The sequence below is a fragment of the Oncorhynchus masou genome, chromosome 27 (genome assembly GCF_036934945.1).
Source record: "Oncorhynchus masou masou isolate Uvic2021 chromosome 27, UVic_Omas_1.1, whole genome shotgun sequence".
In the NCBI taxonomy this organism is placed as follows: Eukaryota; Metazoa; Chordata; class Actinopteri; order Salmoniformes; family Salmonidae; genus Oncorhynchus; species Oncorhynchus masou.
This window is the reverse complement of record NC_088238.1, coordinates 336,947-354,959: the sequence shown is the minus strand read 5'-3', so window position 1 is coordinate 354,959 and position 18,013 is coordinate 336,947. Positions and strand designations below refer to the sequence as shown.

The following is an 18,013-nucleotide window of genomic DNA, read 5'->3' as shown; positions in this document are numbered from 1 at the left end:
GCAGCCCTGGTTCTTCCGTCCTTTAGACTCTGACCTTCAGCTAGAGGGAGTACCATTGTACGGTGTTCTTGTAAGCTTCCATTCTTCCTCGTACAAGCTCACTAGAAAAGTCCCCCCCCCCCCCCGCTGCCCCCTCCAAAATAAAACGGTCAGAGAGACTCTCCGTCCTCCACACCGCTGTAAACTCTGTCCTAGAGGATTGTGATCGGGCTCTTTCCCCCACCTCCCCCTCAAAACATCAAGTCAAAACACCAAGTCTGAAGAGGCACTGGCGGCGGCCATCTTAGATTCACACAGTTTCTTTTTCTAACAGACCGGTTGTTGTCCCTTCCAAACCAACGGTCCTCGGCTGACGTCAAAAGGCTCTTTGTGGCGCTGACGTAGCGAGCGAAGTTCCCCACTTCTGGTTTTCAGGGGAAACGGAAGTTAGGTCGAACACGCTGTGTATCCCTGAAAAAGCGGATGTTGGCGTTTTTCCGGTCAACTCCACATAAACTAATCAAAATGATCCAAACAAGGGGTTAACATAGAGTTCTGCTGTGAGCGAAACGACAAAGACAAGATCCCGGAGTCTGGAAAAAATGTGCGAAAGCATCCTTCATTGGAAAATGGACAGATCTGTGAGAGAGAGCGCTGAGGGGACAGTCTCAGAATCGCTGTCCTTTCAGTGAAGCTTGAGTCGAGCGTATTCGTGTGTGACCTATCACCGGGTAGGAATGCTTTGTAGTGACAGTAAAAACATCAACAATCTCGTCAACAAAAACAAGAAGAACAAAAAGCTCAGAACAGCACCCCCCATATCCTTAAAATCCCAAAACAAACAAGAACTGGGGATTTTTTTCCTTCAAATAAATAAATTCTTTCAAGTCCTCTTCCCACAGGGTCAACTCCACCCCTGGGAAATCCAGCTTATCAGCGATTGGCTCAGACCTGGCCCCTTCATCTCGGGTAACCAATGAGCAGCCAGGAAAGAAGTGTGGTTTCCTGTGCCTGTAGCTCATGGAGGGGAGTGAGAAGGCGTGTGCTGCCCAAACCCATCGACCTCTAACCTCTCTGGACCCCTAACCCCAATCCTGTCCTGGTGCTCTCAACAGTTATATTCCTCCTTCATCAGTCCTACAATCAAGAAGTGCTGTTCTCTCCTTTTACAGTTTTCTCTTCTTCCTCTGGTTTGGTTTCTTCAGTGTGTCTTCAATTTGTGTATCTGGTTGTGTGTCATTCAACTTTTCTTTTCCTTGGTTCTAAAATCAGATTTTGGTAGTTTTCCCCCGATGTGGTGATTCCCCAGCGGAGATCTCATCTGTAGAGCTCCTGAGACGTGGAGCGGAGAGAGGAAGAGGCTGTCTGTCTGTCTCTTCAGGTGTGGAAAGTAGAAAACAGCACGTTCTTTTGAGACTAGGATGTCGGTTTTTGGTTAAATGGATGAAGTAATCCACCGCAGGAACACAAGACTTGTTGAAGAGTGACGAGGGACGGACTGGCTGAACTGGTGGAATCTGGATCAGCATCTTATTTAAACGCTGAAAACTCCCCTGGAATGAAGAGCAGAGAGAGAAGATCAGGTTGGAAGAGAGGAGAGAGAGACAGCAGTACAGCGTGGAAGAGAGAGAGAGAGAGAGACAGCAGTACAGCGTGGAAGAGAGAGACAGCAGTACAGCGTGGAAGAGAGAGAGGAGAGAGACAGCAGTACAGCGTGGAAGAGGGAGAGGAGAGAGACAGCAGTACAGCGTGGAAGAGAGACAGCAGTACAGCGTGGAAGAGGGAGAGGAGAGAGACAGCAGTACAGCGTGGAAGAGAGAGAGAGAGCAGTACAGCGTGGAAGAGAGACAGCAGTACAGCGTGGAAGAGAGAGAGAGAGAGACAGCAGTACAGCATGGAAGAGAGAGAGATGAGAGAGACAGCAGTACAGCGTGGAAGAGAGAGGAGAGACAGCAGTACAGCATGGAAGAGAGAGACAGCAGTACAGCGTGGAAGAGAGAGAGGAGAGAGACAGCAGTACAGCGTGGAAGAGAGAGAGGAGAGAGACAGCAGTACAGCGTGGAAGAGAGAGAGAGAGGAGAGAGACAGCAGTACAGCGTGGAAGAGAGAGAGAGACAGCAGTACAGCGTGGAAGAGAGAGACAGCAGTACAGCGTGGAAGAGAGAGAGAGAGACAGCAGTACAGCGTGGAAGAGAGAGACAGCAGTACAGCGTGGAAGAGAGAGAGAGAGAGACAGCAGTACAGCGTGGAAGAGAGACAGCAGTACAGCGTGGAAGAGGAGAGGAGAGAGACAGCAGTACAGCGTGGAAGAGAGAGAGATAGGAGAGAGACAGCAGTACAGCGTGGAAGAGAGAGGAGAGACAGCAGTACAGCGTGGAAGAGAGAGAGAGGGAGAGAGACAGCAGTACAGCGTGGAAGAGAGAGGAGAGAGACAGCAGTACAGCGTGGAAGAGAGAGAGGAGAGAGACAGCAGTACAGCGTGGAAGAGAGAGAGAGAGAGAGACAGCAGTACAGCGTGGAAGAGAGAGGAGAGGAGAGACAGCAGTACAGTGTGGAGAGAGAGAGGAGAGAAGACAGTACAGCGTGGAAGAGAGAGAGAGGAGAGAGACAGCAGTACAGTGTGGAAGAGAGAGACAGCAGTACAGCGTGGAAGAGAGAGGAGAGAGACAGCAGTACAGCGTGGAAGAGAGAGAGAGGAGAGAGACAGCAGTACAGCGTGGAAGAGAGAGAGGAGAGAGACAGCAGTACAGCGTGGAAGAGAGAGAGGAGAAAGACAGCAGTACAGCGTGGAAGAGAGAGAGAGGAGAGAGAGACAGCAGTACAGCGTGGAAGAGAGAGAGGAGAGAGACAGCAGTAGAGCATGGAAGAGAGAGAGGAGAGAGACAGCAGTACAGCGTGGAAGAGAGAGAGAGAGAGAGACAGCAGTACAGTGTGGAAGAGAGAGAGAGGAGAGACAGCAGTACAGTGTGGAAGAGAGAGAGAGAGAAGGCAGTACAGCGTGGAAGAGAGAGAGAGGAGAGACAGCAGTACAGCGTGGAAGAGAGAGAGAGGAGAGAGGCAGTACAGCGTGGAAGAGAGAGAGGAGAGAGAGACAGCAGTACAGTGTGGAAGAGAGAGACAGCAGTACAGCTTGGAAGAGAGACAGCAGTACAGCGTAGAAGAGAGAGAGGAGAGACAGCAGTACAGCGTGGAAGAGAGAGAGAGAGAGAGACAGCAGTACAGCGTGGAAGAGAGAGAGAGGAGAGAGACAGCAGTACAGCGTGGAAGAGAGAGAGGAGAGAGACAGCAGTACAGCGTGGAAGAGGGGGAGAGGAGAGAGACAGCAGTACAGCGTGGAAGAGAGAGAGAGAGGAGAGAGACAGCAGTACAGCGTGGAAGAGAGAGAGAGGGAGAGAGACAGCAGTACAGCGTGGAAGAGAGAGAGGAGAGAGACAGCAGTACAGCGTGGAAGAGAGAGAGAGAGAGACAGCAGTACAGCGTGGAAGAGAGAGAGGAGAGAGACAGCAGTACAGCGTGGAAGAGAGAGGGAGAGAGAGCAGTACAGCGTGGAAGAGAGAGAGGAGAGAGACAGCAGTACAGCGTGGAAGAGAGAGAGAGAAAGACAGCAGTACAGCGTGGAAGAGGGAGAGGAGAGAGACAGCAGTACAGCGTGGAAGAGAGAGAGGAGAGACAGCAGTACAGCGTGGAAGAGAGACAGCAGTACAGCGTGGAAGAGAGAGAGAGAGAGAGACAGCAGTACAGCGTGGAAGAGAGAGAGAGGAGAGACAGCAGTACAGCGTGGAAGAGAGAGGAGAGAGACAGCAGTACAGCGTGGAAGAGAGAGAGAGGAGAGAGACAGCAGTACAGCGTGGAAGAGAGAGAGGAGAGAGACAGCAGTACAGCGTGGAAGAGAGAGAGGAGAGAGACAGCAGTACAGCGTGGAAGAGAGAGGAGAGAGACAGCAGTACAGCGTGGAAGAGAGAGAGAGACAGCAGTACAGCGTGGAAGAGAGAGACAGCAGTACAGCGTGGAAGAGAGAGAGGAGAGAGACAGCAGTACAGCGTGGAAGAGAGAGACAGCAGTACAGCGTGGAAGAGAGAGAGGAGAGAGAGACAGCAGTACAGCGTGGAAGAGAGACAGCAGTACAGCGTGGAATAGGAGAGGAGAGAGACAGCAGTACAGCGTGGAAGAGAGAGAGATAGGAGAGAGACAGCAGTACAGCGTGGAAGAGAGAGAGAGAGAGACAGCAGTACAGCGTGGAAGAGAGAGAGAGAGGAGAGAGACAGCAGTACAGCGTGGAAGAGAGAGGAGAGAGACAGCAGTACAGCGTGGAAGAGAGAGAGGAGAGAGACAGCAGTACAGCGTGGAAGAGAGAGAGGAGAGAGACAGCAGTACAGCGTGGAAGAGAGAGAGAGAGAGAGACAGCAGTACAGTGTGGAAGAGAGAGAGAAGAGAGAAGACAGTACAGCGTGGAAGAGAGAGAGAGAGAGAGACAGCAGTACAGTGTGGAAGAGAGAGACAGCAGTACAGCGTGGAAGAGAGAGGAGAGAGACAGCAGTACAGCGTGGAAGAGAGAGAGAGAGAGAGACAGCAGTACAGCGTGGAAGAGAGAGGAGAGAGACAGCAGTACAGCGTGGAAGAGAGAGAGGGAGAAAGACAGCAGTACAGCGTGGAAGAGAGAGAGAGGAGAGAGAGACAGCAGTACAGCGTGGAAGAGAGAGAGGAGAGAGACAGCAGTAGAGCATGGAAGAGAGAGAGAGAGAGAGACAGCAGTACAGCATGGAAGAGAGAGAGGAGAGAGACAGCAGTACAGTGTGGAAGAGAGAGAGAGAGAGAGGCAGTACAGCGTGGAAGAGAGAGAGAGGAGAGACAGCAGTACAGCGTGGAAGAGAGAGAGAGGAGAGAGAAGGCAGTACAGCGTGGAAGAGAGAGAGAGAGAGAGACAGCAGTACAGTGTGGAAGAGAGAGACAGCAGTACAGCTTGGAAGAGAGACAGCAGTACAGCGTAGAAGAGAGAGAGGAGAGACAGCAGTACAGCGTGGAAGAGAGAGAGAGGAGGAGAGACAGCAGTACAGCGTGGAAGAGAGAGAGAGGAGAGAGACAGCAGTACAGCGTGGAAGAGAGAGAGAGGAGAGAGACAGCAGTACAGCGTGGAAGAGGGAGAGGAGAGAGACAGCAGTACAGCGTGGAAGAGAGAGAGAGAGAGAGACAGCAGTACAGCGTGGAAGAGAGAGAGAGGAGAGAGACAGCAGTACAGCGTGGAAGAGAGAGAGGAGAGAGACAGCAGTACAGCGTGGAAGAGAGAGAGGAAGACAGCAGTACAGCGTGGAAGAGAGAGAGAGAGAGAGACAGCAGTACAGCGTGGAAGAGAGAGAGAGAGAGCAGTACAGCGTGGAAGAGAGAGAGGAGAGAGACAGCAGTACAGCGTGGAAGAGAGAGAGAGAAAGACAGCAGTACAGCGTGGAAGAGGGAGAGAGAGAGACAGCAGTACAGCGTGGAAGAGAGAGAGGAGAGACAGCAGTACAGCGTGGAAGAGAGAGACAGCAGTACAGCGTGGAAGAGAGAGGGAGAGAGACAGCAGTACAGCGTGGAAGAGAGAGAGGGAGAGAGACAGCAGTACAGCGTGGAAGAGAGAGGAGAGAGACAGCAGTACAGCGTGGAAGAGAGAGAGAGGAGAGAGACAGCAGTACAGCGTGGAAGAGAGAGAGAGAGGAGAGAGACAGCAGTACAGCGTGGAAGAGAGAGAGGAGAGAGACAGCAGTACAGCGTGGAAGAGAGAGAGGAGAGAGACAGCAGTACAGCGTGGAAGAGAGAGAGGAGAGAGACAGCAGTACAGTGTGGAAGAGAGAGGAGAGAGACAGCAGTACAGTGTGAAAGAGAGAGAGAGAAACAGCAGTACAGCATGGAAGAGAGAGAGGAGAGAGACAGCAGTACAGCGTGGAAGAGAGAGAGAGAGAGACAGCAGTACAGCGTGGAAGAGAGAGAGGAGAGAGACAGCAGTACAGTGTGGAAGAGAGGAGAGAGACAGCAGTACAGTGTGAGAGAGAGAGAGAGAGAAACAGCAGTACAGCATGGAAGAGAGAGAGGAGAGACAGCAGTACAGCGTGGAAGAGAGAGACAGCAGTACAGCGTGGAAGAGAGAGAGGAGAGAGACAGCAGTACAGCGTGGAAGAGAGAGAGGAGAGAGACAGCAGTACAGCGTGGAAGAGAGAGAGAGAGAGAGAGCAGTACAGCGTGGAAGAGAGAGAGAGGAGAGAGACAGCAGTACAGCGGAAGAGAGAGAGGAGAGGAGAGAGACAGCAGTACAGCGTGGAAGAGAAAGAGGAGAGAGACAGCAGTACAGCGTGGAAGAGAGAGAGGAGAGAGACAGCAGTACAACGTGGAAGAGAGAGAGAGAGAGACAGCAGTACAGCGTGGAAGAGAGAGAGAGGAGAGAGACAGCAGTACAGCGTGGAAGAGAGAGAGAGAGGGAGAGACAGCAGTACAGCATGGAAGAGAGAGAGGAGAGGAGAGAGACAGCAGTACAGCGTGGAAGAGAAAGAGGAGAGAGACAGCAGTACAGCGTGGAAGAGAGAGAGAGGAGAGAGACAGCAGTACAACGTGGAAGAGAGAGAGGAAGAGACAGCAGTACAGTGTGGAAGAGAGAGAGAGGAGAGAGACAGCAGTTCTGTTCTGATGTGCTAAATGAGTCTTATTGTGTCTATGTTACAATCCTATCTATTATTGCAACAGGCTAAATCATTGATCACAGAATGGTTACGTGAGCACATTTAAAAATGGCAGCAACACTCTCTGTACATGGAGAAACTACAGGACCCCCAGCGCGTGTGTGGCCCCTCACCGTATCCCCCCTGTATCGGGGTTTTGGGGGAGGAGCAGGCGTACAGGCTGAAGTCCTCCGTCTGGAACCCGGCTCGGTTCAGTGAGGGTTCCGACGCGGAGCGGTGGATCTTGGGTAAAGAACGCGCCAGCAGCTCAATGGACGCCAGGATCTGACGGAGGAGGTCAGAGGTTAAAATAAAAATCACCACTCACAACATCAAAAGAAAACACAGGAGGTTAATAGGTCATCCCTAGCCAATCACCTATCTCGAATCACTCGTCTCAAATAGGAACAAAGCTGACAGCCAAGTCAGAGAATCTTAGATTGAGGCTGTCAGCAGATCCTCAGCTGGGCTTTCCAGCAGCTTTTAAAAACACAGTGAGACGTTAGTGTGAATGTATTTCTAGTACTCGGAGGCCACCTGGTGGTGGAAATAACACATTCTCCTTCATACATACAAGTTAAACAACTCCAAGGAGGGCTGGCTCGGTCCCCACACTGGTTACCAGCCTTAACCTCATAAGCAGGAAGAGGTTTCTGGTGAGGTGAATATCTTGGTGGGGTGGATAGTCTTGGTGGGGTGGATAGTCTTTGTGGGGTGGATAGTCTTGGTGGGGTGAATATCTTGGTGGGGTGGATAGTCTTGGTCATTTTAAAACATTCAGCTCAACCCCTGGCATGTACAGTGAAGTGTTCTCCATCGTTACCTGGAGGAATAGGGGTCCCGTCTCCATAGTTACCCGAGGGAATAGGGGTCCCGTCTCCATAGTTACCCGAGGGAATAGGGGTCCCGTTTCCATAGTCACCGGAGGGAATAGGGGTCCCGTCTCCATAATCACCAGAGGGAATAGGGGTCCCGTCTCCATAGTTACCTGAGGGAATAGGGTCCCGTCTCCAGTTACCTGAGGAATAGGGGTCCCGTCTCATAGTTACCTGAGGGAATAGGGGTCCGGGCCCCATAGTTACCTGAGGGAATAGGGGTCCCGTCCGTCCATACCTGAGGGAATAGGGGTCCCGTTCCATAGTTACCTGAGGGAATAGGGGTCCCGTCCTTCATCGTTACCTGAGGGAATAGGGGTCCCGTCCTCCATCGTTACCTGAGGGAATAGGGGTCCCGTCTCCATCGTTACCTGGAGGCACAGGGGTCCCGTCCTCCATCGTTACATGAGGGAATAGGGGTCCCGTTCGTCATTACCTGAGGGAATAGGGGTCCCGTCTCCGTCGTTACCTGAGGGAATAGGGGTCCCGTGGTTACCTGAGGGAATAGGGGTCCCGTCGTTACCTGAGGGAATAGGGGTCCCGTCCTCCATAGTTACCTGAGGGAATAGGGGTCCCGTCCTCATCGTTACCTGAGGGAATAGGGGTCCCATCTCCATAGTTACCTGAGGGAATAGGGGTCCCCGTCCTCCATCGTTACCTGGAGGGAATAGGGGTCCTGTCCTCCGTCGTTACCTGAGGGAATAGGGGTCCCGTCATCGTCGTTACCTGAGGGAATAGGGGTCCCGTCCTCCATCATTACCTGAGGAATAGGGGTCCCGTCTCCATAGTTACCGGAGGGAATAGGGGTCCCGTCCTCCATCGTTACCTGAGGGAATAGGGGTCCCGTCCTCCATCAATACCTGAGGGAATAGGGGTCCCGTCTCCATAGTTACCTGAGGGAATAGGGGGTCCCGCTCTCCATAGTTACCTGAGGGAATAGGGGTCCCGTCCCTCCATCGTTACCTGAGGGAATAGGGGTCCCGTTTCCATCGTTACCTGAGGGAATAGGGGTCCCGTCCTCCATAGTTACCTGAGGGAATAGGGGTCCTGCCTCCATCGTTACCTGAGGGAATAGGGGTCCAGTCTCCATAGTTACCTGAGGAATAGGGGTCCAGTCTCCATAGTTACCTGAGGGAATAGGGGTCCTGAGGGAACCCGTCTCCATAGTTACCTGAGGGAATAGGGGTCCCGTCCTCCATCGTTACCTGAGGGAATAGGGGTCCCGTCTCCATCGTTACCTGAGGGAATAGGGTCCCGTCCTCCATAGTTAACTGAGGGAATAGGGGTCCCGTCTCCATCGTTACCTGAGGGAATAGGGGTCCAGTCTCCATAGTTACCTGAGGGAATAGGGGTCCCGTCCTCCATAGTTACCTGAGGGAATAGGGGTCCCGCCCTCCATCGTTACCTGAGGGAATAAGGGTCCCGTCCTCCATAGTTACCTGAGGGAATAGGGGTCACGTCCTCCATCGTTACCTGAGGGAATATGGGTCCGTCTCCATAGTTACCTGAGGGAATAGGGGTCCCGTCCTCCATAGTTACCTGAGGAATAGGGGTCCCGCCCTCCATCGTTACCTGAGGGAATAGGGGTCCCGCCCTCCACGTACCTGAGGGAATAAGGGTCACGTCCTCCATAGTTAACTGAGGGAATAGGGGTCCCGTCTCCATCGTTACCTGAGGGAATAGGGGTCCCGTCCTCCATCATTACCTGAGGGAATAGGGGGTCCCGTCCTCCATCGTTACCTGAGGGAATAGGGGTCCCGTCTCCATAGTTACCTGAGGGAATAGGAGTCCCGTCCTCCATAGTTACCTGAGGGAATAGGGGTCCCGTCTCCATAGTTACCTGAGGGAATAGGGTCCCGTCTCCATAGTTACCTGAGGGAATAGGGGTCCCGTCCTCCATAGTTACCTGAGGGAATAGGGGTCCCATCTCCATCGTTACCTGAGGGAATAGTTCCGTCTCCATCGCTACCTGAGGGAATAGGGGTCCTGTCTCCATAGTTACCTGAGGGAATAGGGGGTCCCGGCCCTCCATAGTTACCTGAGGGAATAGGGGTCCCCGTCTCCATCGTTACCTGAGGGAATAGGGGTCCAGTCTCCATAGTTACCTGGGGAATAGGGGTCCCGTCTCCAGTTACCTGAGGGAATAGGGGTCCCGTCCTCCATGTCGTTACCTGAGGGAATAGGGGTCCCCGTCCTCCATCATTACCTGAGGGAATAGGGTCCCGCCCCTCCATAGTTACCTGAGGGAATAGGGGTCCCGCCTCCATAGTTACCTGAGGGAATAGGGTCCCCGTCCTCCATAGTTACCTGAGGGAATAGGGGTCCCGTCCTCCATAGTTACCTGAGGGAATAGGGGTCCCATCTCCATCGTTACCTGAGGGAATAGGGTTCCGTCTCATCGTTACCTGAGGGAATAGGGGTCCCGTCTCCATAGTTACCTGAGGGAATAGGGGTCCTGCCCTCCCATCGTTACCTGAGGGAATAGGGGTCCCGTCCTCCATCATTACCTGAGGGAATAGGGGTCCTGCGTCCATAGTTACCTGAGGGAATAGGGTCACGTACTCCATACGTTACCTGAGGGAATAGGGTCACGTCCTCCATCGTTACCTGAGGAATAGGGTCACGCCCTCCATCGTTACCTGAGGGAATAGGGGTCCCGTCCTCCATCGTTACCTGAGGGAATAGGGGTCCCTGTCATCGTCGTTACCTGAGGGAATAGGGTCCCGTCTCCATAGTTACCTGAGGGAATAGGGGTCCCGTCCTCCATCGTTACCTGAGGGAATAGGGGTCCCGTCCCATCCCTGAGGGAATAGTCCCGTCTACATCGTTACCTGAGGGAATAGGGGTCCCATCTCCATCGTTACCTGAGGGAATAGGGGTCCCGTCCTCCATCATTACCTGAGGGAATAGGGGTCCCGTCTCCATCGTTACCTGAAGGAATAGGGGTCCCGTCCTCCATAGTTACCTGAGGGAATAGGGGTTCCGTCCTCCATCGTTACCTGAGGGAATAGGGGTCCCGTCCTCCATCATTACCTGAGGGAATAGGGTCCCGTCTCCATCGTTACCTGAAGGAATAGGGGTCCCGTCCTCCATAGTTACCTGAGGGAATAGGGGTTCCATCTCCATAGTTACCTGAGGGAATAGGGGCCGTTCCTCTCTTCTTCTTCATACAGTCAGCCATCAGCCTCCTCATGGCTTTAGGACAGTTGAGCGCACCTTACTGAGGTCAGAGACAGGTATCCCCGACCCACCATGAAGATTATCTAGAGGGGAGAGGTAGAGGTCAGAGGTCAGGAGACAGGTATCCCCGACCCACCATGAAGATTATCTAGAGACAGTGTTCCACTGGATGTCAGAAGGTGAATTCCACATGTGTCAATTTGTAAGTCGCTCTGGATAAGAGCGTCTGCTAAATGACTTAAATGTAAATGTAAATGTAGAGGGGAGAGGTGGAGGGTTAGAGGTCAGAGGTCAGGAGACAGGTATCCCCGACCCACCATGAAGATTATCTAGAGGGGAGAGGTGGAGGGTTAGAGGTCAGGAGACAGATGGCCCCGACCCACCATGAAGATTATCTAGAGGAGAGAGGTGGAGGGTTAGAGGTCAGAGGTCAGGAGACAGGTATCCCCGACCCACCATGAAGATTATCTAGAGGAGAGAGGTGGAGGGTTAGAGGTCAGAGGTCAGGAGACAGGTATCCCCGACCCACCATGAAGATTATCTAGGAGGGGAGAGGATGGAGGGTTAGAGGTCAAGGAGACAGATGGCCCCTACCCACCATGAAGATTATCTAGAGGAGAGAGGTAGAGGGTTAGAGGTCAGAGGTCAGGAGACAAGTATCCCCGACCCACCATGAAGACTATCTAGAGGAGAGTGGTGGAGGTTTAGAGGTCAGAGGTCAGGAGACAGGTATCCCCGACCCACCATGCAGATTATCTAGAGGAGAGAGGTAGAGGGTTAGAGGTCAGAGGTCAGGAGACAGGTATCCCCGACCCACCATGAAGATTATCTAGAGGAGAGAGGTAGAGGGTTAGAGGTCAGAGGTCAGGAGACAGAGTAGGCCCGACCCACCATGCAGATTATCTAGAGGGAGAGAGTGGGGGTCAGAGGTCAGGAGACAGGTAGGCCCGACCCACCATGCAGATTATCTAGAGGAGAGAGGTGGAGGGTTAGAGGTCAGAGGTCAGGAGACAGGTATCCCCGACCCACCATGAAGATTATCTAGAGGAGAGAGGTGGAGGGTTAGAGGTCAGAGGTCAGGAGACAGGTATCCCTACCCACCATGAAGATTATCTAGAGGAGAGAGGTGGAGGGTTAGAGGTCAGAGGTCAGGAGACAGGTATCCCCGACCCACCATGAAGATTATCTAGAGGAGAGAGGTAGAGGGTTAGAGGTCAGAGGTCAGGAGACAGGCATACCCGACCCACCATGAAGATTATCTAGAGGAGAGAGGTAGAGGGTTAGGAGGTCAGAGGTCAGGAGACAGGTATCCCGACCCACCATGAAGATTATCTAGAGGGGAGAGGTACAGGGTCAGAGGTCAGGGTAGGAGACCTTGCTCAGGTAGGACAGGACCCCAGACATCAACTCCTAGAGAACATTATAAATGTATATTAAACAGGAGAGATATCTACCTGGTCTCTGTTATTGATGTTGGAGTAGGGCAAGGCCCCAGACATCAACTCATAGAGAACTATCCCGAAGGCGTAGACGTCAGACTGGAAGCTGTAAGGGTTCTTATCCTGCAGACGGATGACCTCTGGGGCCTACAGGCAGACGGGGACAGCAGAGTCACACGGTTTTTACCAAGATATACAGCCTTCATTGGGCAGGGTCGGGATCAATTACAGTCAAGTGAAGAAGTACACTGACAATTTGTAAAAAAAATTGTACCTTTATTTAACCAGGCAAGTCAGTTAAGAACAAATTCTTATTTTCAATGACGGCCTAAGAACAGTGGGTTAACTGCCTTGTTCAGGGGCAGAACGACAGATTTGTACCTTGTCAGCTCAGGGGTTTGAACTTGCAACCTCCGGTTACTAGTCCATCGCTAGTAGTCCATTGCTCTAACCACTAGGCTACCCTGCCCCAGTAGATTACACATTCTAATAACGTAGATTACACATTCTGAAAACGTAGATTACATTCTGATAACGTAGATTACATTCTAATAACGTAGATTACACATTCTAATAACGAGATTACACATTCTGATAACGTAGATTACACATTCTGACAACGTAGATTACATTCTGATAACGTAGATTACATTCTGACAACGTAGATTACATTCTGATAACGTAGATTACACATTCTGATAACGTAGATTACACATTCTGATAACGTAGATTACATTCTGACAACGTAGATTACACATTCTGATAACGTAGATTACACATTCTGATAACGTAGATTACACATTCTGATAACGTAGATTACATTCTAATAATGTTGAATAATGTCGATTGAATTCTAACGTAGATTACATATTCTGATAACGTAGATTACACATTCTAATAACGTAGATTATACATTCTAATAACGTAGATTATACATTCTAATAACGTAGATTATACATTCTGATAACGTAGATTACACATTCTAATAACGTAGATTATACATTCTAATAACGTAGATTACACATTCTGATAACGAGATTACACATTCTAATAACGAGATTATACATTCTAATAACGTAGATTACACATTCTGATAACGTAGATTACACATTCTAATAACGTATTATACATTCTAATAACGTAGATTACATATTCTGATAACGTAGATTACACATTCTGATAACGTAGATTACACATTCTGATAACGAACATTATACATTCTGATAACGTAGATTACACATTCTGATAACGTAGATTACACATTCTGATAACGTAGATTACACATTCTGATAACGTAGATTACATTCCAATAATGTTGAATAATGTCGATTGAATTCTAACGTAGATTACACATTCTGATAACGTAGATTACACATTCTAATAACGTAGATTACACATTCTAATAACGTAGATTACACATTCTGATAACGTAGATTACACATTCTGATAACGTAGATTACACATTCTGATAACGTAGATTACACATTCTGATAACGTAGATTACACATTCTGATAACGTAGATTACATTCTGATAACATAGATTAATGTGGTTAGAGCGTTGGGTCAGTTACCAGCAGGTAGTAATAACGTAGATTAATTTGGTTAGAGTGTTGGGCCAGTAACCGTAAGGAATCCCGAGCTGGTAAAGAAATCTGGTAAAGAAATCTGTTTTTCTGCCCCTGAGCAAGGCAGTTAACCCACTGTTCCCTGGCACTGAGCAAGGCAGTTTACCTTGCTCAGGGCCCGGGAACAGTGGGTTAACTGCCTTGCTCAGGGCCTGGGGAACAGTGGGTTAACTACCTTGTTCAGGGCCTGGGAACAGTGGGGTTAGCTACCTTGCTCAGGGCCCGGGAACAGTGGGTTGTTAACCTGGGTTGTTAACCCACTGTTCCCCGGGCCCTGAGCAAGGCAGTTAACCCACTGTTCCCCAGGCGCCGAAGACGTGGATGTTGACTAAGGCAGCCCCGCCCCCACCTCTGATTCTGAGGGTTAAATGAACAGGGTGGGGGTGGGGTATGAACAGGATGTTGACTAAGGCAGCCCCCCCCACCTCTCTGATTCAGAGGGTTAAATGAGGAAGACACACTTCAGTTGGACAACTGACTAGGTATCCCCCTTTCCCTAGATTGAATTCTAATAATGTAGATTGAATTCCAATTATGTAGATTGAATTCTAGTAATGTAGATTGAATTCTAGTAATGTAGATTGAATTCTAGTAATGTAGAATAATGTAGATTGAATTTCTCTTGCAGGTTGTTTAGTCTATCTATTGTTTAGTCCAATTTGTAAGTCGCTCTGGATAAGAGCGTCTGCTAAATGACTTAAATGTAAATGTATTCAGGTTCTCCTCTTAATCCCTGCAGTATCACTCACCATCCACAGGATGGAGCCAGAGAGCTGTTCAAACTGGTGGGAGCCGCTCCAGCGTGACTTCACTGTGGCCAGGCCGAAGTCTCCTATCTTCACGGTGAGGTCCTCGTGTAGGAAGATGTCTGGGAGGAGAGGGTTAAGGAACAGAAAGCTAGGGGAGCTCAGTTTGGGGAGGAGAAGGAGAGCTCAGTACGGGGAGGAGAAGGAGAGCTCAGTACGGGAGGAGAAGGAGAGCTCAGTACGGGGAGGAGAAGGAGAGCTCAGTACAGGGAGGAGAAGGAGAGCTCAGTCTGGGGAGGAGAAGGAGAGCTCAGTATGGGGGACAGGGGGGAGGAACTCAGTACGGGGAGAGTGGGGGGACTCAGTACGGGAGGAGAAGGAGAGCTCAGTACGGGGAGGAGAAGGAGAGCTCAGTACGGGGAGGAGAAGGAGAGCTCAGTACGGGGAGGAGAAGGAGATCTCAGTCTGGGGAGGGAGAAGGAGAGCTCAGTACGGGAGGAGAAGGAGAGCTCAGTACGGGGAGGAGAAGGAGAGCTCAGTACGGGGAGGAGAAGGAGAGCTCAGTACGGGGAGGAGAAGGAGAGCTCAGTACGGGGAGGAGAAGGAGAGCTCAGTATGGGGAGGAGAAGGAGAGCTCAGTACGGGGAGGAGAAGGAGAGCTCAGTACGGGGAGGAGAAGGAGAGCTCAGTACGGGGGAGGGGGGGAACTCAGTACGGGGGAGAGGGGGGGGGAACTCAGTACGGGGGGTACTCAGTACGGGGGAGGGGGGAGAGGAACTCAGTCTGGGGAGAGGGGGGAACTCAGTACGGGGAGAGGGAGAGGAACTCAGTATGGGGGAGAGGGGGAGGAACTCAGTACGGGGGAGAGGGAGAGGAACTCAGTATGGGGGAGAGGGGGGAGGAACTCAGCACGGGGGAGAGGGGGGAACTCAGTATGGGGGAGAGGGGGGGAGGAACTCAGTACGGGGGAGAGGGAGAGGAACTCAGTATGGGGGGAGAGGGGGAGGAACTCAGTACGGGGGAGAGGGGGGGAACTCAGTATGGGGGGAGAGGGGGGAGGAACTCAGTACGGGGGAGAGGGAGAGGAACTCAGTATGGGGGAGAGGGGGGAGGAACTCAGTATGGGGGGGAGAGGGGGGAGGAACTCAGTACGGGGGAGAGGGGGGGAACTCAGTACGGGGAGAGGGAGAGGAACTCAGTATGGGGGAGAGGGGGGAGGAACTCAGTACGGGGAGAGGGAGAGGAACTCAGTATGGGGGAGAGGGGGAGGAACTCAGGCACGGGGGGAGAGGGGGGAACTCAGTGGGGGGTACTCAGTACGGGGAGAGTGGGGGGACTCAGTCTGGGGAGAGGGGGAGGAACTCAGTACGGGGGGGTACTCAGTACGGGGAGGGGAGAACTCAGTACGGGGGGAGGAGGGGGACCTCAGTCTGGGGAGAGGGGGAGGAACTCAGTACGGGGAGAGGGGGAGGAACTCAGTACGGGGGAGAGGGGGAGGAACTCAGTACGGGGGGGTACTCAGCACGGGGAGAGGGGGACTCAGTCCGGGGGAGAGGGGGGACTCAGTCCGGGGGAGAGGGGGACTCAGTCCGGGGGAGAGGGGGACTCAGTCCGGGGAGAGTGGGGGACTCAGTCCGGGGAGAGGGGGACTCAGTCCGGGGGAGAGGGGGACTCAGTCCGGGGGAGAGGGGGACTCAGTCCGGGGGAGAGGGGGACTCAGTCCCGGGGAGAGGGGGACTCAGTCTGGGGGAGAGGGGGGACTCAGTCCGGGGGAGAGGGGGACTCAGTCTGGGGGAGAGGGGGACTCAGTCTGGGGGAGAGGGGGACTCAGTCTGGGGAGAGGGGGACCCAGTCCGGGAGGAGAGGGGGACTCAGTCCGGGGGAGAGGGGGACTCAGTCTGGGGAGAGGGGGACTCAGTCCGGGGGAGAGGGGGACTCAGTCCGGGGGAGAGGGGGACTCAGTCCGGGGGAGAGGGGGACTCAGTCCGGGGGAGAGGGGGACTCAGTCTGGGGGAGAGGGGGACTCAGTCCGGGGGAGAGGGGGACTCAGTCTGGGGGAGAGGGGGACTCAGTCTGGGGGAGAGGGGGACTCAGTCTGGGGAGAGGGGGACTCAGTCCGGGGGAGAGGGGGACTCAGTCCGGGGGAGAGGGGGACTCAGTCCGGGGGAGAGGGGGGACCAGTCCCGGGGAGAGGGGGACTCAGTCCGGGGGAGAGGGGGACTCAATCCGGGGAGAGGGGGAACTCAGTCCGGGGGAGAGGGGGACTCAGTCCGGGAGATTCCTGTAGGACCAAACAGCTTTAAAAACAGAGAACAATGGATGTATCTGCTGGTAGCTGTCCATGCCAATTCATCAACTAACACCCTTGCCTTTCTTGCACCGACACTGGTCTTGGTCTCACCTCGTTCACCTGAAGATGGAGGCACTAACTGTAGGTCCCTCTGAATAACAGCCCCTGCTAAATGACTACCATGTAAAAACAGATCTGAACACAAAGACTATGTCCTATCGATGACATGTTGATGAGGTGACACAACGGAGAGAAGGTGATTATGACTGCCTTCCTTATAGAATGGGTCAAAGGTCAGACAGACTGTGAAAGTTGCTTCTTGGGGAAAAGGTGAAAGGTCAGGGGTCAGGAGAGGATACTGTTGCTCTTCAGGTCTCTGTGGATGATGGATTTGGCGTGCAGGTAACTAGGGAGGAAAACCACAACAATCCCAGGTTAGTTAGTATCAATAAACACTGGTACACTAGACATATTTAGAGTCCCAGGTTAGTTAGTAATCAATGAACACTGGTACACTAGACATATTTACAGTCCCAGGTTAGTTAGTAATCAATAAACACTGGTACACTAGACATATTTACAGTCCCAGGTTAGTTAGTAATCAATGAACACTGGTACACTAGACATATTTACAGTCCCAGGTTAGTTAGTATCAATAAACACTGGTACACTAGACATATTTACAGTCCCAGGTTAGTTAGTAATCAATGAACACTGGTACACTAGACATATTTAGAGTCCCAGGTTAGTTAGTAATCAATGAACACTGGTACACTAGACATATTTACAGTCCCAGTGTTAAGACTCTCCTAACATCCACTGTACCAGTCTGTCTGTGTTAAGCCTCTCCTAACCTCCACTGTACCAGTCTGTCTGTGTTAAGCCTCTCCTAACCTCCACTGTACCAGTCTGCCAGTGTTAAGCCTCTCCTAACCTCCACTGTACCAGTCTGTCTGTGTTAAGCCTCTCCTAACCTCCACTGTACCAGTCTGTCCACATTAAGCCTCTCCTAACCTCCACTGTACCAGTCTGTCCACGTTAAGCCTCTCCTAACCTCCACTGTACCAGTCTGTCTGTGTTAAGCCTCTCCTAACTCCACTGTACCAGTCTGTCCACGTTAAGCCTCTCCTAACCTCCACTGTACCAGTCTGTCAGTGTTAAGTCTCCTAACCTCCACTGTACCAGTCTGTCT

General features: G+C 52.0%; 1 protein-coding gene and 1 pseudogene across 1 annotated transcript in view; both read right to left on the bottom strand.

The window, feature by feature from the left end:
• Positions 1–785: 785 nt before the first annotated feature.
• Positions 786–18,013, bottom strand: part of LOC135515548 (serine/threonine-protein kinase B-raf-like) — a 306,564-nt pseudogene continuing 289,336 nt past the window's right edge.
• LOC135515546 (serine/threonine-protein kinase B-raf-like) overlaps positions 11,862–18,013 on the bottom strand; it is a 44,399-nt gene continuing 38,247 nt past the window's right edge. Inside the window, exons 2-5 of the mRNA XM_064939163.1 lie at positions 17,181–17,227; positions 14,535–14,653; positions 12,175–12,306; positions 11,862–11,906 (exon numbers count right to left, since the gene is read on the bottom strand). Of these exons, the coding sequence (XP_064795235.1) occupies positions 11,862–11,906; positions 12,175–12,306; positions 14,535–14,653; positions 17,181–17,227 (343 nt within the window). The remainder of the gene's footprint in view (positions 11,907–12,174; positions 12,307–14,534; positions 14,654–17,180; positions 17,228–18,013) is intronic.